A 26,290-nucleotide genomic window follows, 5' to 3' on the forward strand; every position below is an offset into this window, starting at 1 on the left:
TCTCACAGCTTCGTGCAATCAGCACCTTCAAATATGCAATAAGATCTTCAGCTTGTGTGCTTTTTGTATAAAGAATCCTCGGGACACACACACAAAAAAAATCCATTATCATTACTAAATTCTACATCAGCCGTAGCTTTCTTCTGGGATGATGCTTTAAAACCCTGATAGATTGCATAGCAAAAATACAATCAGGAAGCAATGAAGCGATAACCAAAGTCAGAAAGAGATGCTAACTCCCTAGTTAGTTTGAGACAGTGGAATTCCTTCTCTGGAGGCACTGGTATGTGCAGTTCCCAAACCAGTAAGATGTCTATCAAGAATCCAGAAATGCAGGCCACATAGCTAACCAGCAGATAGAAAGCACCAACCTCAGAAGATAAAACCAAGGCTGCAAGCCCCTCAGGGTCTCTCTGCCCAACTTCAACCTTCCTAGCATGCAACTTTAAGCAAGCTGCTTCTCACCTGCTTCAGTCAGATGTTGAAATAACTGACTGTTATTTGCACTGTTAGCACTGGTTAGAAACAGCAGTATAATGTGTCATTCCTGGAGTGGAAGCATCAGCACCTAGAAAGTCTCTCTGATTTTATTGCATGAAAATATTGAATCAGAAGGCATAAAGATGAGAGTTTTGTGACACAGCTCAGCAGAAGTTTCTGGTGAAGAGAAGCACCAGCAAGTTCTGGGTAAGATTTTAAGGAATAATTCCTCTTTTGTGATGCTGTGATCAACCATCGTGATTGCTGGAGGCGTCTGGGGGGGTTGTGAGAGCAAGTACATAGATTTTTGCCATTTATTCATAGGCAGGGAGAGATTCCAACATTGCCAGCAATATCAAATTTTGAAGGCCACATATTGCCTAACATGACTGTGGCCAGACATGGAGGCAGATCTTAGAGATGTGACAAAAGAGAGAAGACATTTAGGACTATTTTATCTGCTTATTCAGGGCTGGCTGAACTGTAGCACCCCTTAAGATCTAACTCAGTTCTTTTTCAAAGATATTGGTGATCAGTCAAAAGCAATCACAAGTAAGATTCTCTTTGTATCCACTAGAGTGGCCAAGAATATGATTTGCAAATTATATGCAAATCCCTGATTCAGGTCTCCAGTAGCAAAACTTGGTGAATTCAACTCAGGTGGAACATATTTATCTGCTTCTACACATACTGACAAATAATCTTCTCTGATGATTCTCTGGGAAAATTAAAATTGTAGATCTCAACAAAAGGTCTCAGACTGGGTAAAATATAATCATATACTAGTCAGTACCACTGACCTAATGTTTCAGTCATAAATATCCATTGCCTTCCCCTCGACTGCGCACATCTTCTCATTTTTTTCAGAAGCCTTGGATTAAGTGAAGAGAGACAGAAGGAAATTTGCATAGTAGTAGCAAACAAATTAAAATAAAAAAGAAACTCATGTTTATGTTGAGGGTGCATGCTAAAAGATGCATCTTTTATGCTTTCAGTGGCACCTGGACATTGCAAAGAATCCATTTGGTCAATCCCACCTATGTGAAATGCATAAAAATGCATCTCACCTTGGTGGTAGGATATTATATTACCACCTCTGCCCAGTACTGGCCCTCAGACTATTAGAGAAGAGACCTGGTAAGGATGTATAGCTCTGCTATCATTAAGACGCACTATTATTTTTTGAGGCAAAATCAGGCTGTCCTGCTCAGTATCTTCCACCTTTCCTTATGTGTGCAGCTCTCCACTGCTGTGCAGTAGTATTAAGCCCTAACCATATCTGCCTGAACATTTAAATGAACATTTTTTTTTCTCAGTTTATAGAGCTGTTCATAGATTTATGAAAGAAATCACCCTTCTTCCTTCATAGTTAAAGCCAATCTCAATAAAGACATCTCTCTGAGATCAGCAAATTATAATCTAATGAAATCTATTGAAAATTTCAGTTGCACTAAACAAGGTCAATGCTTGGAAGAAACGAAATGTCACTCAGAAATGGAGATCAAAGTAATTCCCTTCTATTCCTGCTGCTACCATAGAGACCAAGGGAGGGGGAAGAGGGGGAAGAAGCGATTTAACAGACTTAATTCTTCCTGAAATTTATAATTAACTACAAGGGAAAAGGGACAATTACCATATTTCTAAAGAATAAAGGAGAAAAAAGTTGAGCTTTTGACAAGATAAAATTACAAGACATTACATATGCAATGCACATTGGTTTGTTCTGTGTAATTTTCTTGAGACTCCCCCCAAAAATGTTTTTTTTCTAGAAAAGACAACACGTGTCTCATCAGTTTACATTCATAATGTTTGAAATCCAAAAGCCAGAGACTTGCAATAATTGTTCCAAAATTTAACATTGGTAAATAAAGATTTGAAATAAATACTCGGTTATACTCCCCATCTGTCTGTCATCTATGACTATATTCTCTAGCTAAGATAAATGGTAATCAATGAAAAGGATCCTCCTGCTCTTCCAAGACTGCAGTTTAGCCAGCAGCCAACCCATAGTCATCAAAGCTGTCCTCAAGTGCCACTTCAGAGTAGAGTTAACTAAATTACATGTAAATTGCATGGATTCAGCACTATTACACTTTTAGGATCTGGCAGGAAAACACCACAGTTTGAAGTGCTCATCAGGACCTAATAATGACTATAGAAAAAGATTTTGATTTTAGCTAAATATGAATCTCTTGGGGGGAAAATCATTATGCTTCCTTTGATTTGGGTTTGTTATAGCCTGGAAATTCAGCAAAAAACTTAGCTACTCAGTTTATGATTTTAAACTGCAATGATTCAAACCCCAAAGTATTGCAAAGAAAAGACAATGCCCAGTTCCATTTAGCACTATTAACAATATGCAGGCCCATAGAAATGTGGCTATTTTTTGTTTCCTATCCAGCTAAATTTAAGTCAGATCTTCATCTAGTGTAGCTGTCTAAAGCTAGCTACTCGTTTGGGTGAGATTATACCAGTCTACAACACCTGAAACACTGGTTCAACCTCAGTATTTATACCTTGCTTTACCATCTCTCAATTCTGTGATTAACTATATAAACAGCCTCTCAAATACATACAGCTCCTCCTGTAGGAAGTCTCAGAGAATAAGTTGAACCTCACTGTCTAGGTATATCCTGTTTTTTACTCCCTATATTGATTTTTTGATACTAACATAACTGGAAAAAAAGTGCCTATTTTCTTCACTGAGACTTATTACAAAAAATATTACAAAAAATATTATGAACGTACTTTGGCATAAATAAATATTGTAAGGATTGGCTATTTGCAGTGGCATTAGGTCACTGAAAGAAATAATCCAACTTAACCTCCCAGCAGATTCACCTCCATAAAGTGATACCAATAATTGAGATGCAGTCTGTGGGCCTGCTCTCCACCTCCAGCAGATGACCTGAAGAGGTCATCTGATTTACCACCCTGTTCTTCTGTGAATATCTTGCAATGAGTTTTGGTACTGTGCTAAATCAGGGAGGCTGAAACAGTCAGGTCACTCCAGGGGTGTGACCCTCCTTTTTCCCTCATTTTTCCATTCTTCATCCGCATTCTAAATAAGCCCTTTATATCTGTTGGGTTGGCACTCTATAGGCTAAATGCTAAATGAGGGATTCCCTCACACTTGGGGAATCCTCAGTATCCTACAGGGACACAAAACTTGGCCCTACCTTTCCTGAGTACAGCACACTATCAACAGGGATTTTTAATGATAAGCTTAACGCAAACCAGCTGGCAGTTTCAAAATGAACGAGTCCAGCCACAGAATCTACTCAGTCAGACTTGTAGTGATGCTGCTGAGGAGGATGAGCTCTGAAATTTGCCCTGCCGTCCATGCTGGGATTACGGGGAAAGGAAACTGATGCTGACAAAATACCAGCCTAGGAGGTGCGTATTTTATAACTCTCCATGATTCTGCTTCCGAATGGTGTAGTTCTGCTTGAAACCTCACCTCACACTACAAAGTGGGGTGGTGAGTGTGTGGAGTGGGAGAGGCCTACTCAGGTCAACTAAACAGTCATACTATACCCAAGGTATAAGCCAGATACTGGTCCGGTACTGGAAAGCAGTGGTTTACTATTTTCCACAGTCATTGCCTGTGTTGAGACTTCTGCTAGCACATCTGTCAGAGTTTTGCCTTGAGTGTATACATTGGTCTCTCCTGTTCTAAATATATTGCCAGATGAGCAGAAGAATATATGATAGACAGATGCTACTGGCTCCTGGCAAACTGGCCAGTCAGAACTGAATGTAATCGACTTTGGGTATGCTTTAGAAAAATAAACAAGTGCATGACCCTGCTTCCCTGCACCATCAGAAAACACAGTCTTTTCCTTCCATTCCACCCTCATTTTTTTGCATATTTTAAATAAATCCTTACAAAGGGTGCTACAGTGACAGCCATGAAGAGAGTTATTGCTAATTTTCAAAACCAGAACAGAGTTTTAAGAAAAAGCAAAAGCAAAAAAAGCCCAACTTCTCCACTAATCCTGCTGGCAAAACTTGCAGTTCCAAGCAAACCAGGGCTCACTGCTGAGAATGACAGAAAGTTCATATAATAGCTGTACTTTTAGTACAGGAACCTAACCATTGTAGAATGGACCGAGTCTTTCTTTAACTATAAAAAATTAAAGACACGTTCATTTCTCCACTCATATGAATAATGACTTCTTCATTTAATTTTCTGGTCCCATAGAGGTCAGTCACACTTGAATTAAACATGGAACCTATGTATCACATAATCAGACTTAAACCATTATAAAGAGTTAAATTGAAGCTGACAATAAGAACCTCTACGGAGCAATTTTTGCAGGATTTTCACCATTTGGACCACCAAAGTTTATTTTTATAGCTCACAAAACCAAAAAGGTCAAATGGGCATTCTGTCCAAGGTCTGAAGGCCACCAGCTGTCCAGTTTACAAGTTAGGAGAACACAGGTTCACATGGAACTTAGCATTGCCAGTTCTAAGTGCTATGAAATCAGGAGTCAGGCAGCAAAGAACAAGTGATTTCAGTTTGGCAAATAATTTTTTTTTTAATTGGTGTCTATTCTCTGAGCCTTTAGTGTACATTTGTTTCATCTTTGCAAGCTCCTCTCAATACACAGGAACTTTCAGATGATCATTTGACTCTAATAACCAGGATTTTAAGTAAAATCACAAAATTCACCTCCTAAACCAAACAAGAGGTGACACCATCGATAACCATTATTGACAAATCTTAGTCCCTTTACTAATATTAAGAATAATACAACGTTAGACTAGATTGCAAAGGAAGTTTTGAAAACTCTATCATGAAAGATTTTATCCCTGCCTGTGACAGAGGACTAGATGGCCAATTCCTTTTTACTCAATTCTTATTTTTTATGGTGCTGTGATTGTTAATTGCAAGTATCAAAAAAACCTGAATATGACACCTTGCAATCATGCGATTTAAAAATCAAAAATTACATTGTGGCTTGTCTTATTTTGTCTTCTGCATTTAAAACCTTTAGAGTTCACACCTCTGAGTTAACCTTTGTAACAACAAGGGCCAGAAAGTTTATTTTTTTGAGTAAAAAAACATCTGACACCAAAAGCGAGGGGGTTCAGCAAAGCAGCCTCTATTATTGTGAAACTTGCTTGGCAACACAGAGGTATCTATTTTCTTTTCCACCGACTGTAACTACTGTTGCATTCGTAATCCTCCAAAGGGCACAAGGAAGGAAGGAGATCTGATTGCCAGGGGAGAGGACAGCGTGTTGCCTCTAACTATTGGGAGGCACAGTGGGAATGTTCTTCCTTTTCAAAACCTCCTGATACACCTGCTGAGATGGAGTCTTGACCTGAACTTTTATTTATACTGAATTCTTCCTAAAGATAAAATAATTGCCACAAAATAATGTGCTTTATGGAAGCAAGAAAGAGAAAATGCACTGGGGGCATGATCAATTAAAATAAACCCTATGAAGTCATCTCAGACTGATTCAGCATTTGTTAGGTCCAGGGTTCAGAAATGCAGGAAAATAGGAAGGAAATAAAAACAGAGAGGAAGAATCTATACAAATGAATATCTTAAATCTATTTTAAACATATCTTACATTTTGACTGAAAAAATAATGTTAATAGGAATTAGAATTTTGAGAGGTACGTAAGAAATTAATCTTATTAGATGGCTTCTTCCACAATACAAAGCAGAGGTCAAAACAGGCTCATTGGATCCATTGTGCATAATCTACAAGGACATATTCACTCCACCACAATATTTACATCATTTTCTATAGACTGTAAATACTGAAAATTCCAGAGTAAATTTACCGGCCACGTGTTACAAATGTCAAATTTTCAAACAGTGTTCATCTTTTGCAGTTTAAATAGCATTCATCTTTTACTCCCTTTGCATTATTTACAAGATCTGAAGAAGAAAACTGATATATTTACTCTCTCTTGACATAAAGATCCATTTTTCCAGGAATGGGAGTGGCAGTTACTGGCACAAATCAGCCAACTGGATATTTAAATAAAGATAATTACCAGATCTGAGGGCAAAAATGACCATACTGTTGTTCTGTAGAATTCATATTTATTGAAGTGATTTTTAAAATAAATCTCTAATGTACTCAAAATCTGCTCTCATTATACTGCTGAAAATTGGTAATAAGCTGATGTGATAAAAATGTTGTAGGTCTGAAGGAAACAGAGTTACTCCAACACACAGTGAATGAAGTAAGAGCACATTATGGATCAGCATATTACAAAGTCACTGGTGCAGTTATTTCCATACGACATCAAAACAAGACGAGGAAATCACCTGCAATTTATGTGGTCTCAAGCCTTTGCAATATGAAAGTGTTCTGAAACTATTTTTTTGCCATTATCCGGCTCATTCGTACATGTTAATATGGTGTCCTCACATGCATCCAAGTGGTAGGTCCCCCACAACCCACCACCCTACCTCATTGCAGGGTCAAAGCTGGCAGCAAAGACTGCATATCTTGACCTGAACATTTGAGGTCCATACGCTTCACTTTCAGACCGATCCAGCCATTTAGCAGCAGATTGAGGACAGAGAAGAGCTGGAAGGAAAACTATTGTGGATAGATGGAGCTGGAAGCCCTGCTCACGGCGGCAGCAGTGCTAAGATAACAGGGAGACCATATATGTTATTGCCCCAAAGGCTCTGGGAAACATTCAATAGACGTGTTTATCACCAATTCGGAAAGTGGAGCAGTGTCTCCTGCACAGGGCCAGGCTTTTCTCCCAGTTACACCAGTTTGGAAGCAGGCTCATCCCCCTGACCCAAATCCGGTCACTACTCATGTCTTCACCACACTCTCAAGGCCAAAGACGGCCGTGATTGCAGGTCCCCACCACAGTGTCCGAGACCAAGAAGTAACAGGGCTCAAATCAGCTCTGTTTCAACTCGCATTTACTGTGGACTGGCAACCTCAGGGGACATAAATCAGGCCCCCAGCGCGAACCTGAACGAGGCGCTGTTAGCGGCGCTGATTGTCTCACCGCCATTAGATCCACGGGCACCGGTGGGTGCCGCTGCCCTGCTCGCGGGGAGGCCACGGGCCTTTCCCCCCAGACAAATCGGCCATGGAGGGCTTGTGGCCGCAGAGGGCCACCTCTGCTAGGGCAGCGCGACACCCCGCCGCACCTCAGACGGCGCCCGGCCCGCCGCAGCCCGCCCAGACCGGCGAGATCCGGAACGATCCGGAACGGGCGGGAGGGGAAGGAGGCCACAGCAGGCACGCCGTCTGTGGCCTCCTTCGCCTCCTGTTCTTCCCCGGTCTCGCTTCCCCCGCCGGCGAGATGGCAGTGACAGCTCGCAGCTGTCTCAGCCATCCCCCTGCCACGGGGCTGCGGGGCCGGGGCGGCCGCACCGCCTCACGAGCACCCGCCACGCGCGCTGCCGCTGCCTTTCCCCCCGTCCCAGACCCTTTGCGCAAAGACCGACAGCGATGCGAACAGCTCGTTCGCCTCATTGTCCGTGCCGGGTTCAGGCATTCCCACCAACTTTGGAAATCCCAGCGAAACGACAAAATTCATCAAAGCCAAACCGGAACGGGGAGCTGCCGTGCTGAACCTTCGTGTCCTGACTTACCCCCGCAACAGCTCCTTATAAATACCAGCACCATGTGCAAATCCCGGCACGAACATGTGGTGATCTGCCTCTCCCGTAGCAACAGAAAGGGAGTTCCCCGATTATCTCCCCCATCATTTAATTTTAAGTGAGTTTGCTAAGTTTGAGGACGTCTCCAGGAAGCCTGTGGCTTATCCTTACCTCAGAGCGTTACCTCGGGCAGTGTCCTTAACCACCGAGTGCTTAACCTGCTGTGGCTGTGGTGGATAACGAACCTTTTACATGCACGGTTGGGAGGAAGTATTTGGAGGGACCTTTCCCAAGCAGTGAGGTTGGACCCAACGCCGATATAACAGTGCTGAATCGGGACCAAGGTATTTTTATTTTTCAGGCCTAGAGGTGCAAAGCAAACTGTGTTTTTTCCCCAAAAAAAGCCACAATAAGCCGCATAAACTTGCATCTCTCCAATCAGGAACATCATGACTATCTGAACTACATCTGATTGGCCTCTTTAAAATGCCAGGAGTCATATAATGTCCCCATATTTTTGTATGCTATAGTTTATAGAATAAACTGGTCTGATATGCTGAGAAAAATATATGCATTATACCATGTATTCTGAAAGTGCTCCAGTAGCTGGAGATATTAATAGACACAAGCATAGGCTAAGATAAAGCATGAAATCATTTTCCTTTTGCTAGTAAAAATAAGTAAATTACATATCATTTAGGAAGTGCTATAGAAGCAAACTGCATGATCTCCAGAAAAAGAGAACAAAATGCTCACTGAAGCGAAGCTTATTTATCACTTTATCTTGCAACCTGACACAGTACATGCTCAATCTATTTAATTACAGGAACGGAAAAACAGCAGAAAGATATGTACACATAACAGCAATGTTTCCAGTCCTACCTTGGTCGTGACAATGCACAGACAATCCATTCTGTAAATCTCCACGGGAGTATATGTAAATCATAAAAACAAATCAGCAAGGGTGAGGAAAGGCTTTTGAACAGCATGAACAGAACCGGAGGCTTGAATCTGCACAGCCTGCTTTTCCAAGTGGGGCCCTCATAAGAAACTCGAGTCCTCCTCCACAATGCTAAAGGCAGTCATGATGCTCACAGGGATCAGAAAACCCACTAGAAATCGTCTCAAGCAAAACTTCCAGGTGGCTTATCAGGCTTGATTGCTGCATTGTTCAATCTGTGATCAAAATATTCTGTTGAATAGTATGCAGCGCTCTAAATGGGAAGATGAGAACCACAACAAGCACAAAAGAGCAAAAGCATCACATTTCAGCTCTGGCTCTGGTTTCACTATTCTGATCTGCTGTTTCAGTATACCCATAAGATTTCCTTTGCCAAGTCTCTCTCTCTCTCTCTCTCTCTCTCTCTCTCTCTCTCTCCCTCTCTCTCTCTCTCTCCTCTCTCTCTCTCTGCTTCCCTGTCTTTTTTTTTCTCCCCCCTCTCTCTCTCCCTCTCCCTCCTCTTTTCTAATAACTCCAAGCAAGCACAACATATACAACTATCGGGCCCATCTATCAAAGCGCTGTCACTTCTCTGCCAAAACAACTGCTTTTGGTTGTAAGGGTTTTTATTAAGAGCATGATTCCTACAAGCACATATTACTTGAAGTGCATGATTGAAACATTAAGGTGTATGCGATAGCTCATGCGTCACGTCTACAATCACTCAGAATTACTAGGTCAGACTCTGATTCAGGAAGTGAATATAAATAACAGCTGGATAAGGAGAACTTTCAGAAAGTATTAAAAAAAATCAGTCAGGGAAAAACCAGGAATTGCAGATTTATGCACGCACGCAGCTCTGTGAAGCACAACAATGATATAATTATAGTTTATGATCCATAGAAAAAAACACACTATATATATTATCCAAAGGTGGAGAGGTGCATCTTTTTTCTACCTATGAAAAATACATCAAGGTTTTAATTAAAAGAATTCACCCCAAACAGCAGAGTTTAAAAACTCCTTAAGCTCTCTCCCAAACTTTTTCTGCCTCTTTGACAGATCCACAGACTTAATGTATTTTATGTTATGTATCCTTTACTAACAGTTTCGCAAACTCTTAAGAAAACTGTTTAACCCCCGAGCCCCTACCTTTCTTGCAGTGATGCTGGTGCAGAGCTTGCCTTTCAGGTGTCTTACGTGAATCATTCTGAGTTAAAAAGCTCACTGTCAGCTCTTAAAGTCGTCTCTCTCTTACAGATAGAGAAAGAGAGAGAGCAGAGAAAGAGGGAGGGAGAGAAAAAGAGACACAGAAGGAGAAAGATATGTAAAATGAAAGCTCTGGCCAAAGAGAGAGGAAAATCAATGCTCCTATTCACTGGAAAAAAAAAATACAGCCAACTGGACTGTTGACAGCAACAAGAGGAAACGTCTAGACACCCATACATTACAATTCACCTTTTCAACACACTGGACAGCACAATTCCCCCTGGGTGCTTTGCTGAGGATCTCTCATTCTCACTCAGAGCTAAAATATGTTTTCAATAAAATAAGCCGTTTCAAGAAAATAAAAGGATATTTAAGAATCATCTCTTTTCCATACATTACTCGGGTTATAACCCTAATATTTTCATGATTGCTAAAGCAGCAAGAGGTTCAGTAAATGACACACATTATTTTGCCAAAATGAGGTCACTGCTACCAAAGTTACAAAATCCATAGTGAATCAGATATGTGGTCAGAGAGCAAGCAACCCTCCCCCAACTATTAAAGTCTTGGAGGATATAACATCTTAAAGAGAAACTCTCCAGAGCACTTATGATTTTGTCTAAAGCTTTAACTCACTCTGAGCAACCTCATGTGTGCAAAACAAACTTGATTTGTATTTACACACTGCAGAGGAACCTACATGTTTTCTCCCTACTGTGCTTTTACTCCAGTAGCCAAACAGTCAGACAATTTTATTAAGCTACAGATTATATGAATCATGGAACTTTTCAAACATCCGTCAAGTCACTACCAATTAACTGTCTACTAAAGATCCAATTAACTCATTAAGATGATCTAACCAAAGCCACACATGTGTTCTGGGCATGACAGGGTAGAAGGGAGTCCAGTCAAATCTATAATCAGGAGAGATTTTAACACTTAAATGTAAAACCTCCAACAGTTACTTCCTTTGTTCTCTTCTGATTGGTAGATTCAAGCTGATCTAGGAAGGTGTGAAATATTTCCATACATGTAATTACTTAATGACTTGGTTGTAAAATTTCATATCATACTACAAATTGGCAGATGGGGGTATATTTTCAAACAATTCTCTAAGGGCATGATCTGTAAATGTTTCTATTTGCAAGTAACTCTACTCCTGTGAGTTGGTCACAGTGAATTCATGATCCTGTTTACAGTTTATATGAAAAACAGTGGGCTTGAACTCTTTGAGGTTGCTTATGTGAGCAACATGACTTGTGTTTGTGTTTTGGAAAACCAGATTTATAAGTGTACTCCAAAGTTTCCTCCTGCAGCCTAGTTTTTTGGTGTAAATCTTGCACTAAATCCTGTGCCATCACCTCCTACTGTAAAATGCTGCAATCGGCATTTAGAAATGCAGGATTTGCCCGTGTACTACCCAAGCTCAGCACATCATTAAGTGGTAGACCCCCAGAAATACAGCCACCTACTTTTTACCTTCAGAATCTCCTTTAGCCTAAAACAGGGGAGATCTATGCTTTGGGGGACAGAGACCACAACTCCATCCTTCCACAGGTTCATTGTGGCTGTCAGGGGTCCCGGTTACAGTTTCTAAAATATGCATTTGTCAATGACTGGAGAAAGCAGTGGCTCCACTATGGTAGTATGGTAGTAGATGACTGACTCAATGGGTGAGGATACAATCCCTCATTTTCTCTAACCACCCATCCCTAATCCAAAACAGCTTCCAGCACTGCATTTTTCATTACATCAGCTATAAAAGGGGTATTAGAGAGCAACTTTAAAGAGACAATGAAAACTTTATGCTTTAACACAAAAGGTTCAACTGGCCCATTTTCTTCCTCCAACTGGACAGTTTTTCCATTTACTCTATCTCCACAAATATAAGATTTTTGAATTTTTGGAGCTGCTTTCCCCTTCATTAGCAATATCCCCTTCTTCTCTAATTTCTGCAGGTCGTTTTGATGCTTATTTGTATTTTTTGTCTGCTCTTCCAACCTTGATGTTATCTGTAAATATGATCATGATTGAAATATACTCTACAAAGACTTGACCCAAAAACCAAACAAATTAAGAAGCAGCCATCTGGGGTGAAAAGAGATGATTTATAGTTGCTTGTGTAGTTGATTTAGATGGTCAAAAATATCCTCTGGGATGAGCTCTGGCTCTCGGGAAGCCTTAATACAGGAAGAATAACAACTACTTCCCACTGTGATACCAGTGGTTCTGCAGATCACCATGTGAGAACCACTTAGCTAGGTGACTGCTTCCTTCTACTCTAATCCTACTAAGGTATCTATTTTTAAATCACACAAAACACACAATCAGCAAGTGACTGAAATGTGATGGTCTGTATAATACAAGAGTGTAGACCGGACAATTTAATCCTCCTTTCTGGCCTTAAAATCCTTAACGTACTGTATCCAGGTACTTCTTCCACTTCTATAACCAAAGTATAGGATTTAATTAGGTAGCTATATTTAGAACCAGAGCTTGTAATATCCAGCTGAAATGAATATTTTGTAAAAGTGAGCTTCTGTAAAATCTAAAAAAAACCAAGAACGATTTCATGATTTTTTAAATCTTTCATGAAATAGCTTTTTAAAAATTTCTTAGAATTCTTTTGGAAACCAATTATTGTACAGCAAAAAACTGTAAAGAGAAATTGATTGTTTACAAAAGCAAAACTAACTTTGTTATTATCTCTAATTCGCAAAATAGAAATTAAGAAAAAAAAAGAATACTATAGACACTATATAATAGACACTTAAGAAAGGAGACATCTATCAGACTGTTAACACAGCCTTAGTAATGTCAGTGTTTTGCAAATTTACCCAGTGACTATTTAGAGCTCTAAGCACATACACAGAGAACACATAAACAAACACATCCTCTTACAAATGTGGAGAAAGATTTATTTTCTCCTAATGGATCCTAATTTGTGTACTGTGGAGTACTTGTTGATGGTATCAAATTGCCAGTCATCCACATGAGGTTAGATTCTCCTCCTTGTTTTCAGGTCCTGTATTGCACCCAAACAAACTACAAATATATCAAATACTTTCCTGATTACTTCTCTCCCGAGGGGGCAATTGATGTAGTTATGAAGTTATGTCTCATATGGTCAGAGCTCATTTATACCACTCAAACCCAATTCCAACTAGGTTACCGTGAACCACAACTGGTTAGTCAGTAGGTCACCATTGGGAAAAAAAGTTATCTGAGTAATTATATGCTAGAAGGGAGAAACTCATGAGACAGGCTCTCTATTAGGATTGTTTTGTGCTATACAAAAAAATGAGAAACTACTAATTTAGCACATCCTTGTGGTTTATATATTGAAAGTCTAAGACTTAATAAGATATGGAGTCAGGAACTATGCTACAAATGAAATGTCAGAATAAATCCTGCTTCAGCCACAAAGAGAAGTTAATACAAATTCCAGAAGGTGTCAAGTTCTGCATATTTTAGTTGCTGAGAATTTTAATGCAGTTCCCAGATGGAACCAGTGGCCCATGAGTGCTGGTGTTAATTTAAAGATCAGCAGATTAGGTATTCTGCCCCTTCTGACTGCAGCAGCCCTAACAGCAGTAGCTCTGCAACCAGTCTAAGGTTCATGAGAGTCTCAGGCAGACGCTAAAGCAACAACTCCCTTCTTCCATACAAAACAAAGTTCATTGCTGTTTAATACAATCGATGCTGGCCTGGAGCCCTGACCAATTTCTCCAGCTAGTAGCTTTATCCATGAAAAGAAAAAGATTATTTTTTTTTCCATAGGGTATCATAGGTCTGAGTTCAACCGGACCTTACTGTTCTGAGGCCTGCAGGTAGATAGTAAAATGGGCATAGGAGAAGTGAACACTGAGCAGGCAGCTCCTCTCCTTCAGTACAAAGACTCAGCACTTGACTCAGGCTCAACAGCTGTAAAAGAAGTTTGTTTTCTGCTCCACAACTGTGGACAGGATTCCTTCTCTTCCTGCCCCATGCAGATGCCCAGCATACAACCTTTTTATTCAGTACATGGGAGCTTACACCAGCTTAGAAAAGCACCTGCTGCCCCAGCGCTCAGAGAGGAATTAAAAATGATGTCTGTTTTCTGATGGAAAATATGCACTTTGGAGAACAACTGTGTGTGGTTGGCTACTGTATATAGCGGTGTGTAAAGCCTTTTGCCTCAGAAGGTACTCAGGACACTAGGTCAGCTGCCTCCCTTCCTCTCCAGGAATCAGTGTTATCATCAGATGACAGAATAATTCAGGGTGGGAAGGACCTCAGGGGGCTTCTAGTCCAATCTCCTGTTCAAAACGGGCTCAGCAGCGAGGTCAGATCAGGTTATTCCGGGCTTTATCGAGTCTTGTCTTGAAAATCTCCAAGGATGAAGACTGCACAACATCTCTAATCATCCCTTTCCCACACTCCTCACTCCCTTGAAAGGCCTATGAGAAGAGGGTGAGGTGAGCTGGGAGCAGAGTGTGACTGTAGGGCTGCAGGAAGCACACATTTACAATCACAGAGTGCAGAGCAGAGGATGAGGAATGTTCCTTGAGCCATCCAATGGCTCTGAAAGGCCTTGGATAAACTAGCCCCTTGAAAGCTGTGCAGCCTTTATTAATACAGAACTTCTGCCTAGTGTTTCATGTATCTATTATTTCCCATACAAAGCCATAACTGTTTTCTCTTGCCTCCCCCAAAACCCTTATTCAGAATGAAACAAAAGTGCTTCAGTTAAATATGCTACGCTAGCTTTACGTGGGCTAGGATGCTCAGCAGTAGAAGCACAAGGTGCTTAAGGGCAATAGTTCCTGAAGTGGCTCTCAACTCTCAAGATCCATGGTGAATGAAGAGTTCATTTTAATTCTTGAGCATTCTGCCTGGGGAAGTAAATCTAAAACCCAATTGATCATCAGCAACTGCAAAGCTCTGGTGCATATGTTTAAACATGTAGCCAGTCCTAAATAGCTATGTGTCCCTGTCAGAGCAGCGTGCTACTGACACTCAAACACAGTCTCTTGAAAAAGAAATCAGACAAAATGACTCTTTCAAAGGAAATGACACACAAAACAGTAAATTCAAGGAAATTAAAACAAAGTATCTGCTATCTGCTACCCCATGGTATTGGGAACTGAAGAAAATGCCACTCACAGCTCTGAATTTCTTAGTGTTTGGCAATGGACCTGCAAATTTTTGGAGTGTACTTTCATGCACACATTTTGCTGGAGAGTTACAAACTACATGAAAACATTAGTATGTAGTATTGTTGAGAAACATGGAGTCCAGGAGTTCACAGTACCATGACTCTAAGTAGAGAAATTATTCTTTGAAATTGGTCAGAGATCCAGCATATCTCATGGTTTCTACAACAGGACAACAATGTATGTAGTGCATATATCAAGCCTTGGATAATTCCTTGCTCTGGAAAGATTATTTCCTCCATAAATACGGGGGCTGATTTCAATGAGAGTAGGAGTTCCTGCAATACACATTTGATCTTTGGATTTGCCATACACTAACCACCCTTTGCAACTGGGCCACCTACTTCAGTTTTATATTATGAAGAGAATATATCGGTCCTGTACCTGAGCTGTTGAATGCTTTCATCTGCCTTTCCGTACAAAGGAGATCAAGGACATTTAAAGACTCATAAAATCAGGTTGCTAATCAGCAGATTTTGACCAAAGGAGCCAGTTCTGCTGATCCCACAATGAATCATACTTCAACTCTCAAGTAGTGCCAGGGTCCTACATGATACAAAAGTTTTCTGATCAACTGGGAACACAGTGACACAAGAATATCAGAAAAATATGATAGAAAATTAGTTCTTTAGATCCTGAAAAGCTGTAGAATAGAGCAACCAATCTAGAAATGTACAAATAGCCCATGGGAAGCTCTTGGACAAGAGGTAATAATCTGCAAGTTTTAAGTGTTAAAAAAAAGATTGTTAAAGTCTACAAGGTATCAAATAAGCATGCTAACTCAGTTAATGTCTATTTTCTTTTTGTGATATTTCCAGCTTGCTAACATTAAAAGAAAACTTAATAATTTTCTTAACTTAGAAAAGAAAAAATACACAATTGCTTCAAGGCTGAAACTTTGCATAATAATATCTAAGCCTGAGAGAATTGTTCCAGCCAAGTTGTAAACGTATGAAAATAACGGAGATGTTATAATGAAACACTTAAACATATATAACTTAATTGCAAACAGCAAGACTGTTATAAAGAGAACTGTAACATATCCCCTTTACTGCAGCCACGAAGTCATATTGCTTCATGTATTATTCAGCATACATTTATAATAGGTATCATTAGACTGCCCATATACAAATCATTCCTTTGCTGGCATTCCTATTCCTCCATAATGATTCCACACCAAAAAGAACACGCACTGAGAGGCTGAAAACACCTTGAATAAAATTAACTGACTAACTGTGCAACACCTTGGACTTCGAAAATACTCTGAAGTGAAAACATGTTGTGATCAGCATAAAAGTCATCAGCCCTCTAGAACTGTCACCAATATTAACAACATTTCTACAAATGGAATAAAACGTAAATCCTGTCTAGGACAGCAAGAAATCCACAGCACCAGTAATATACAACAATAAATTGTGTCTATAAGCCTCATTTCAAATGTGTTAACATACATGCAGTCATTAAGCAGAAAAAAAATGAGTGTAGAAGCTCCAAGTTAATATTGTCTACACATTCACCTCCAGAAAAACTTGGTTAAATAAAAATTTTATTATCCATCATAAAATAGTGGACCATACCTTTGTCTTCATGTCTACCGCATAATTTTCAAATGTCTGGTTCTCCTTATTGTGTACACCACATTGTCCAGATCCTTCTGATCCATTGGAAGCTGCAGACTAAAGGGGAAAAATCAATAAAGTAGCTGGTATGTGCACTATAATTCTGTTATTCCTAAATGTAAAGATTATCGTGGACATACAGAAGGGTAGCCTGAATTCAGACAAGCATCAGGTCACTCATACATAAGATTTTCACCTCAATGTTTGTCATATAAAAATTTCTGGGTTTAGTCTTATAGCCACTCTCATGGAAGTCTGTGAAAGGCTTCATAGGCTAAATCTACAAGATGATGTTTATTGTAATCTCTAGTTGACTTCAGGAGTCCAGGGTTCTCTGCAGATCCCAACATCAGAACATAAGGAAGGAAATCAGTGCCCTACCAAAAAAGCCAGCTGATAGGTTCTCATCTAGAGTAGTTGCAGGAATAGTTCTGGTAATGGCATTGACTGAATTACGTGGTTTGTTGTCTCATTTTTAATTCATGACATTCTTTTAAGTGCAGTATTTCTGAAAGTTTCATACTTGTGCAGTGAACATATTTGAAAATCTTTTAAAATAAAATGCTGTAAGGTGGGCATTCTTTTTTTTAGCTTTCCTTTGTCTACACAGAATTAAATCTTACATTGTCCATAAAAAAGAATAAAAGACATAGTATTTTTTCAAAAAAATATTCTCAATAGAATATATTTCAAAAATTATTCTCAATAGAAGGCATAGTAAAAGGCTACAGTTGTTTTTTTTCAATTTTCCCTCTGGAAATCTAAGACATTATTGTATATTTTGCATTGATGCAACAGATATTATAAATTACATCTCTGTTTACAATGCTCTGCCCTGCAAAAATGTGTTTGAAGAGTTAGCCTTTGAATGAAACATGACAACTGCCACTATCTTGGACCTCAGAAAATTTCTGGACACTTTGCAAGATTACAGATAGGAAAGCAGAGTGAATTCAGAGTACAGTGTCTTGTATCTATTAGCGTTGAGCATCACAGACACTGTGAGTGATCTAGGCCCATCCTTTTTCAGACCATACATCGGGAGCACAGTCAATTTTAACACAACAGGCAAGAAATGGTTGGCATTTTAAATAGACCAGCCTTTGCCGGCACCATTTAGAAAACAACAAACCGATGCCACAGAAACAGCCAAATCACATCCACATGTGCAAATGTTTTCTTCTCTGATACTAACTTGTTTATTTAGGGCTCAGTCCAGTAAAGGACTGAATGCTGGCTGCAGTCCAGCAAACTACTTAGACACGTGCTTAACTTCACTGGAACCAATAGTATTAGTCATGTGCTCCAGTTAAGAATGTGTTTAAATGCTCTATTGGATCAGGCCCAGACAACTCAGCACTATATGGGGTTGAGTGCATTGGACTCCATGCATGTCCTCTCTAAATTTTTAGCTCCTCTAATATGCCCGCAGTCACAGAGAAGCATGTATTGCTTTGTGGTTTTTGTTTCTTATCACAGAGGAGTGTTGCAGTATCCCCCAGTTGCAGTCTGGAAGGGAGGAAGGGAGAACAAAGCAATCTGCTCAAACTCTTACAGGAGAGCAAGGAACTGAACCCAGATCTCATAGTGCTGAACATTGTATTTTGCCTTAGAGCACACAAAAAAATCCCAGCAGCTCCTTAAGTGTGCCCTTTCTAAAGGGGAAAATGGCTTTTACAAGGAGGGAAGGAGCATGCATAAAAATTTTCATTTCATCTTTGCTTTCTTTGAATACCCGATGTAGGTATTTTCCATCATTATTGTTTACAGGCAACAATATAAGCTATGCAAATCAATATAACAGCTATTTGTTCTAATCGTCCAGACCACACTGCCTGATCCGAAAATGAGCTTAGCTTCTGCAGTTCCTTGAAGGGGCACTTGACAATTTTCAGCAGAAACTACAGACTACATAGCAGCATTTATCAAAGGAGTGCAGCTGCAAAATTGGACAAGGTACGACTTCGGTTTGTTTATATTTTACCATTTTTTCTCAAATTTGTCACCATTAGTTGATTCCAGTATTTTGAAAGAATATAAAACAATGTTTCATGAAATGGTATGAAATATTTCAATTGTTTTCCTTAGGGATATGGGTCACAGATTAATTGTGAAGAGCAGTAAACCAAGGACATTAGGAGGATACAAACAGCTCAAGTAAGAGCAATAATAATAAATCTGGAACATCTCTCTGTTCCAGTGTATTAAGGTTCAATATGCATTAGCAAAATAATATATGGCTCCCAAACTTGAACAAAGTACACATTAGCAATTCATCTGAAAACCAAAAGTCATTTAGCTTTGTGTTTTGAAATAAACTAGACAGCACAATGCAGGAGGCAAAAAGGATACTTGCTGTGTCTTGCGATAAGTTTGTTAAAACATAGCACTCTTGGGGTCTGAGTCTTTTCGCCTTACTCTTGACTTAGCTAAGATCCACTCTAACCAAAAGCCTATGCTGTCTAAAATTATTTGTACACAATATATCCAAAAGTTGCCTGCTTATGCAAAAAAAAAAAAAAAAAAGAAAAAAGAAAAGAAAAGAAAAGAAAAGAAAAGAAAAGAAAAGAAAAGAAAAGAAAAGAAAAGAAAAGAAAAGAAAAGAAAAGAAAAAAAGGTTTAGCAGCACCTCAATATTCCTGAACCCTGTAGGTCACCATGAGAAGCAGGACTGGTACCCCCAGAGTGACACAGCACAAATACAGAGGAGCATGACTCATGCACCATGCTCGTACCTAGTTATAGGAGGATCTAGGAATAATGACTTTAATTTTGAATTAGAAATACTAATAAAAGTCTAAACTTGTTATCTGTTGTCTGTATCTAGAAGGCTGGTATTTGGAACAACTCTGTCTTCATCTTTGCAAAAGAAAATATTATCTTATTCCCCTCCAGTTGGTCAGCAAAAAGAGATGAGATTTTACAAGCAAATGTTGCAAAAGCAGATTAAAACATCATTTGGTAACTTTGCTCACATGGCTAGCAACGATGAGAATCACAGATCATACCAAAAGCAATCTTCCAATTTTATGTATAATTAATGCTAATCTATTTAGATTATAATTAACATCGACTATTTAGACTCTAATCTCTTCAGGGCAATGTCTCTTTCATTGTGCAAACTTACAGCATAATTTAAATGTTTATTAATAAAATAGTAATCACATTAGCTACCTTGTTAACTTTATCTAATTTTAACAGTGCTCAGTTACTGCTTTTCTATGCTTATAACACATCTTTCCTGTAGCTTATTAGGACATGCACAATTGTCACAGTCGACTGTCAACAAAATTCTTGCTGATATTTTTTTGCCAAAGTACACAGCTATGAATTATGAAAGACTTGTCACTGGTTCCACTTTCAGCAGGCAGCCTGTTCTAGTTCATGTTTCAGCCAGGAACCAGCCAGAAGGAGCATCTGCCCTCGCAGGCAATTATGGCATATGAGGTTTCCAAGACTTCCTTTAGGAGGCCTTCCTGTAGGAGCCAAACTCTGTAACAGGGGATGATTTCTCCAGTCTATTTATATGGCTCCAGAATTTATACCTAATATAACAATATGAGGTACTTGTAACTATTCAGAACAGTTACCACATGTTTACCTCTAGGAATGAGGCCCAATTTTGGAAACACTTTGATTAATAAAAAACAGAAGAAACACACATGCAAACTCTATTCCGCTCCTCCATGCTCTTGGATGTTCCTGCTAGGACCTTGAGTTTATTTACACACACGCCTGTATGGGATATTTCCTAGGGCATATATACCACTTTATGGCTGAAAAGGCTGATCAGCTTTGCAAAGTGACCAAGAGCACTGGTGGGAGTGTGGGGGAGCTACAGCCCGCTAGTCTAAATAAACCTGCAACTGCCTTAGGGTCCTATAGCAGACAGCATAGGGAGTGCTCTCCTGTGTGCTTTTAGAGAGGAGTTCAAACCACAAAATGATCTGAGACCTCTTTTGGTCCTTTGTGTCAAGAAAGGTGCTCTGCTCCAGCCCCACGAGGAGCTGTAGATAAATGCCAGTTTGCCCCAAACAATTTACTTTAGGAAAGATATAAAAAAACCCAGAGATCTGTTAACTTGTGGATGTCAATATCTGTCAAGAAATCTATCATCCTGGTAATCAAATGCTCGCAGGAATATATAGTGCTGAGAGATACTGCTTTTATTTAATTAACTTTTTAGAAAGTAGGCATTTTACAAATCATTAGAACATTTTAAAAGCTACAGGGGGAAAGTAAAATACAACGTAACATATGCTGGAATTATCCATTTCACAGTACATTGATGTAAATTAATTCATTTAGCAGCTATACTAGAGTAGGGAAGCAACCTGAGATGAACTGAGATGCACAGTGTGATATTGATACAAGCAAACAACACAGCACACTTCTACACCAGGTTACAGCCAACTCCACTAGTGATTCACTCAAGCCATGTGTGAACTAAAACTGGATGCAAGTCAAGTTCATCTTTTGCAACATGCCAGCAACAGTAAGAGCGCCTTCTGTGTCCATGATCTGTCCATCGAAGATGGCACATTTTCATTGTACCTAGGCGGAGTCGACAAGCTCTCATAAAAGTATTGTGAGCATCTCAGTGTGGGTTTCTTGCTGCTGGCAAACTTGAACCCTCCCCAAAAGTTGCAGTTCTTGGACAATTTGTGGGAAACAAAGTGTCTTTGGGGACTTGAAGTGTTTTTCCTACAACACCGTGTAGAGAAAAAATCCTAGATACTATAAAGTGTGCTTTCCTTTTTCCATAGACTGCTATTCCTATTTCTAGGTCTCTTATTGTCATTATTACAGGAAGAAATCTCATTCAGCAATTTTTTGGCAGGAATTAACTTTTACCCATATCACAGATGACTGAAAACTCACACAACCCCAGACCAGCCCATGCTAGAAACTAAAATCAGAAATATGATCCTGCTGAAATCAGGCAGAGATTTGCTTCAGCTGGGCCAAAATTTCATTCCAGAAATAATATAACAGGGCTTAATATTGTGGGCTTCTTGCCCACAAAATCCTTTAAAAAAGATGCCTAATTAAGTGTTTCTGAAACCCCTTGACATGGTTCTTTATCCTCAGTCTAGTGATTTAATAATCAAAAAGGATTTTGTTTCTATTTCCATGCTAGGGTGTCTGGTTCATTGTTTGAAGATGTAAAGTTTTGCTCCAATTCACATTGCATTAGTTCAGTCCTTACAACTATCCTAAGTCAGGGTAATATTACAGATTGCTACAAGGTCTCAAAGCTAACCCTGTTAAGAGTTTTGCTGCAGTCCCCAATAAATGACCAATAAACTGAACTGAGATGACCAATAAATGTGAATTGAGAAAAGGAAAATATGCATGTGGGCATGAATTCTACACTACAAATCTCACCAAAAGTGTTTGAATTTTTATAAAACTTCTTCTATTTACAAGTAAACATAAATATCACAATAATATTTATTTTACCCTGGGATTTTTATGATTGCACTTTAGCTAATAGGGACTCAGCCTTTTGGAATATGATAGGACAGACTTTGTGTTAGAGTTCAAGAACAATTGTGTGGCTGCAGGCTTAAGTTTCAGAAAAGGCAGGATCTGATTTACTACTGCCCCCACCCTCCTGAAAGCCAGTCTTACTCTTGGAGTGTTTCCAGATATCAGAATGTCACTAGTAAAGTTTTCATTTGCTGGTCCCCAATTCAGATTTGTCCAGCAGTCTAAAAGATGGATGGCAGTCCCTTTGGGTAGGCTAACACCATGCTTACACTCAAGCCCCATCTCCCTGATTGTCCGTGTCGCATAAATATTCAGTTGCACTCTGACTCAAGCAAGATAATTGACTTTCCAAGCAGGAAATTCAGGCAGGGAAAAGTCACTAGCTCACTAGGAGCTTTTCTCCTCCCACCACAGACAATTCAGATGCAGCTGGCTACGGTCTGTTGGCTCCACAGACTCAAGCCTTGTGATCAGGAGACACACCCAGAAGCTTCGTTTTGCAGATCTGGGCTCCATCGCCAGTGTCAGTCTTGCAGAACTGTATTTGCAGCTGGACTGCAAAAACAAGCCACCCATGTTTCTCCTTTTCCAGGCGGCAGAGTATCACTCAGCTCACACACTGGTGGAGGATGTCAAGTGCGGTGGTTCATGCAAGGGGAGAGACTATGACATTGTACAGCTCTGAAAGTCCTTGCAGACACAAGCCTTACAAGGGCAATTGCTCAGGTACAGTCCCTCCCTAGCTGGGATCTGGCACATCAAATAGAGATGGTTGGAAGATTAAAGGATCTGCTGCCCTGCTGCATGTGGCAGAAAGGAAAACTGGGCAAACAGCATTGCTAAGATGAGCCCTGCTGCAAGGATGAAGGAAGAGTGATGCATAAGAATGAGATTCAAAGCATGAAATTGGACAGGCCAGTTACGTTTTTGAGGCAAAGATCCTCTCGTGCCCTAGCTCCATGCCAGGTAGCAATCCACACAAAAAATTGAGTCAATTAACTTACATATGGCTGGTTCGATAGACTGTTTTCCAAAACATTCTCAGCAATAGCATTAGCAGGCTTTGTAAGGAAAACTCAGGTTCCTTCTAACATGACGATGAATGAGTTGAAAACTTTAAACAAATAAATATATTTCCCTCAGCTCACTAGAATTCGGTCAGTTCCGGAGTCTCAGTCTTCTGATTCCTTACCTTTCAGGCATCCGTCTGCACTTTGCTGGGCATAAAAAATGAGATGAAACATGAAGACTAATTTGGGTTATTAAAGACCTATTTCTTTCAAATAAAACAGAACCCATTACTGAAATCTCCTAGAGGCTGGAGGAAAAGGACTAGGAAAATTAAAAGGCTGAACATAATTAATGAATGCTCGTTTAGAATTGGCTATCTTACAACATCTTGGAAACTAAATTTACAGCTGTAGAGGGCAGGCTGCATGCAGAAATGGGCTCTGGAATGAACTCCATGTGCACTGGGTCAAGCTTGGGGGAAAAGATAGGGAACTGGGAGGTCCCTTCAAGCATGGAGCAATCTGCCAAAAGCCCCTCTGAGCTGAAAGGTCAGCTGCAAAAAGAACAACATGTTAAAGCATATGGTTTGATTCCAGTTGTGCCCATCTGCATACATTTATTCATTAGCTTCAGTGGAGTCTCTCCACATTTAAGCCCATATTAGTGAAATCACAGTCTTGCCCTGAAAATATAAGCAGACCACAGCTGGAAGAAAATGCAAATACTAGGAAACAGAAAACAGAAAGTAAGTCATTAATGATGAGAGAAAACATGACTAATGATTTTAAATTAAATAATATTTGCATATTTTAATTAGCAATGATAATGTTTATTTTACTTACATAGAAATAAAGTTCTGGATACATAAATTCCAACCTACATATTTCAGTTGCCATAACAACTTGATACATTTATTCTCATGTCATTTTTTATTGCATCAGTGCTGTTTTTTTTAAATAACCAAAAAACCTCAACTGCTTTTGTTGCTATAATAGCTCAATATTTTTTAATTATTCTTTTCTTTTTTAGTCCTTCAGGAAACATGTATACCGTCCTTTCCCTGCAAAAATGTTCACAGCACAGCGTGAGAATTTCACTACCAATTCCAGGGCTCAGTGCTGGATTTGCCTTAAGTCTCCAGAATATGTATAGCCATTCTGCTCAGGCAGTGATCCTGTTACTTTGCTGGTCCTCCTTAGGATATTACTCAGGACTCAGGATATTAATGGGAGATCTAAATAGTGAATCTCCCCCTCTCACTCCAACCGGTGCATTTTCTGCTGAAAACCAGTAGCACATTAAATGAGCGCTAGACTTTTTGGAAAGGTGCATAGCTATAGCTGGATTTTAGGTAACAGTGACAGAAAAGCCAGCTGCAGAAATGCAAGCCATGTAAGTAAATCACTGCAGTGCTCTCATACACACTTGTGTCATGAGTAGTGAGCTAGGCTTCATTTTTAACCAGGAACTGATTCCTAAAGTCTTGGGAGTTCCAAGGATTTGGGTCAAATATTCTTTCAAATCATACAACCAAACTCCTCCTCCTCTCCAGCATACCAAAGCCTGCTGCTGCTCACTGACCTTTCCTAGCTCTGCACCCCCACAAATGGACCCATTTCAATTAAATTGCAATTACCTAACCACTGATGTTGCATTTCTAGCTGGTTGTCTGCAACAACCATGATGAGAGAGACTGTACTAATTAATAACAATTATATTATGGTGCTAGATGAGAAACTGCTTGGCAACCATTGTTCCATACAGCTGGCATGGAGTGACCTCAGATTAGAGATAATAGGACATTTAAGAGTGTAAGGTTAGAGTTTTGATGGAAAAGAACAAGTGCAATAGCTCTTGTGTCAAATCCCACGGCTACTCCTGTGGACTGCCTTGGCCTTTGGGGGCAGCACTTCAATTAGTGTTAACTATAATAGCCTCTACTGCAGTCAGGAGAGCTGTGACAACTGCTTTTAGAGGACTGTCTCTCTCCTAGTACTCAGGAAGAGCAACAGTGTGCACATGTGTGTTACCACATACAGGATCCAGCACAATATTTTGCAAAGAAGGCCATTTCTTTCTTTTTGTTAGTGGGAGTTTTGTATTAGATCATACTATTCCTCATTAAAAAAGTATATACATTATGTTAAAGCAAACATATATATATGTATATTTTATATATATACACATATATTAAAAATAGTTATAATAATCCAAAATAGGAGGAACATCCCACAGTGCTAGGTACTGTGTGATACCTTTGTAGGAAATATATATAAATAAAAATATCACTCAAATGACGTGATTGAATTCTGATTTATCTCAAGATGCACTGCAGGTCCATGTCAAATCCAAGAAGAAAATCCAGGTCTCCTGTCTCCACCACTGGCCCATACAGTCTCTTCCTATTTAGAAACACCTCCACAGAAATTACAGAGGAAAATACCCCCATTTCACATGAGATTAACTGAAACTCATTTTGTGCCTGCTTTTGTCAGAAATGGTGAATTTAAGTCAGTCTACTCAATAGCAGAAATAAAACCAGTCCAATTTTTAGAAGAGGACTGATGTGCCATAAAGCGATACTTAGGAAGACCAAAGGAATTTTACACTAATGGAAGGATATAAAGCCAGTATTAAAGGCAAGAAAAAAAAAATCAAAACCCTGGAGAATATTGTAATGACTTTTACTTCTCAAGGTAGTTTTGCTTGAAGCATCCTAAACCTTAGTATAAAAGAA

The 26,290-nt window shown here is 39.5% G+C and overlaps 1 protein-coding gene across 5 annotated transcripts in view; it reads right to left on the bottom strand.

Annotated features, from left to right (window-relative positions):
• Positions 1 to 26,290, bottom strand: part of DLG2 (discs large MAGUK scaffold protein 2) — a 999,439-nt gene that overhangs the window by 834,750 nt on the left and 138,399 nt on the right. For all 5 annotated transcript variants that reach the window (XM_064505171.1, XM_064505176.1, XM_064505174.1 and 2 more), the window contains one exon: positions 17,008 to 17,106. In XM_064505171.1, coding sequence (XP_064361241.1) covers positions 17,008 to 17,106 — 99 coding nt within the window. The remainder of the gene's footprint in view (positions 1 to 17,007; positions 17,107 to 26,290) is intronic.

The sequence above is a fragment of the Dromaius novaehollandiae genome, chromosome 1 (assembly GCF_036370855.1).
Source record: "Dromaius novaehollandiae isolate bDroNov1 chromosome 1, bDroNov1.hap1, whole genome shotgun sequence".
Lineage (NCBI taxonomy): Eukaryota > Metazoa > Chordata > Aves > Casuariiformes > Dromaiidae > Dromaius > Dromaius novaehollandiae.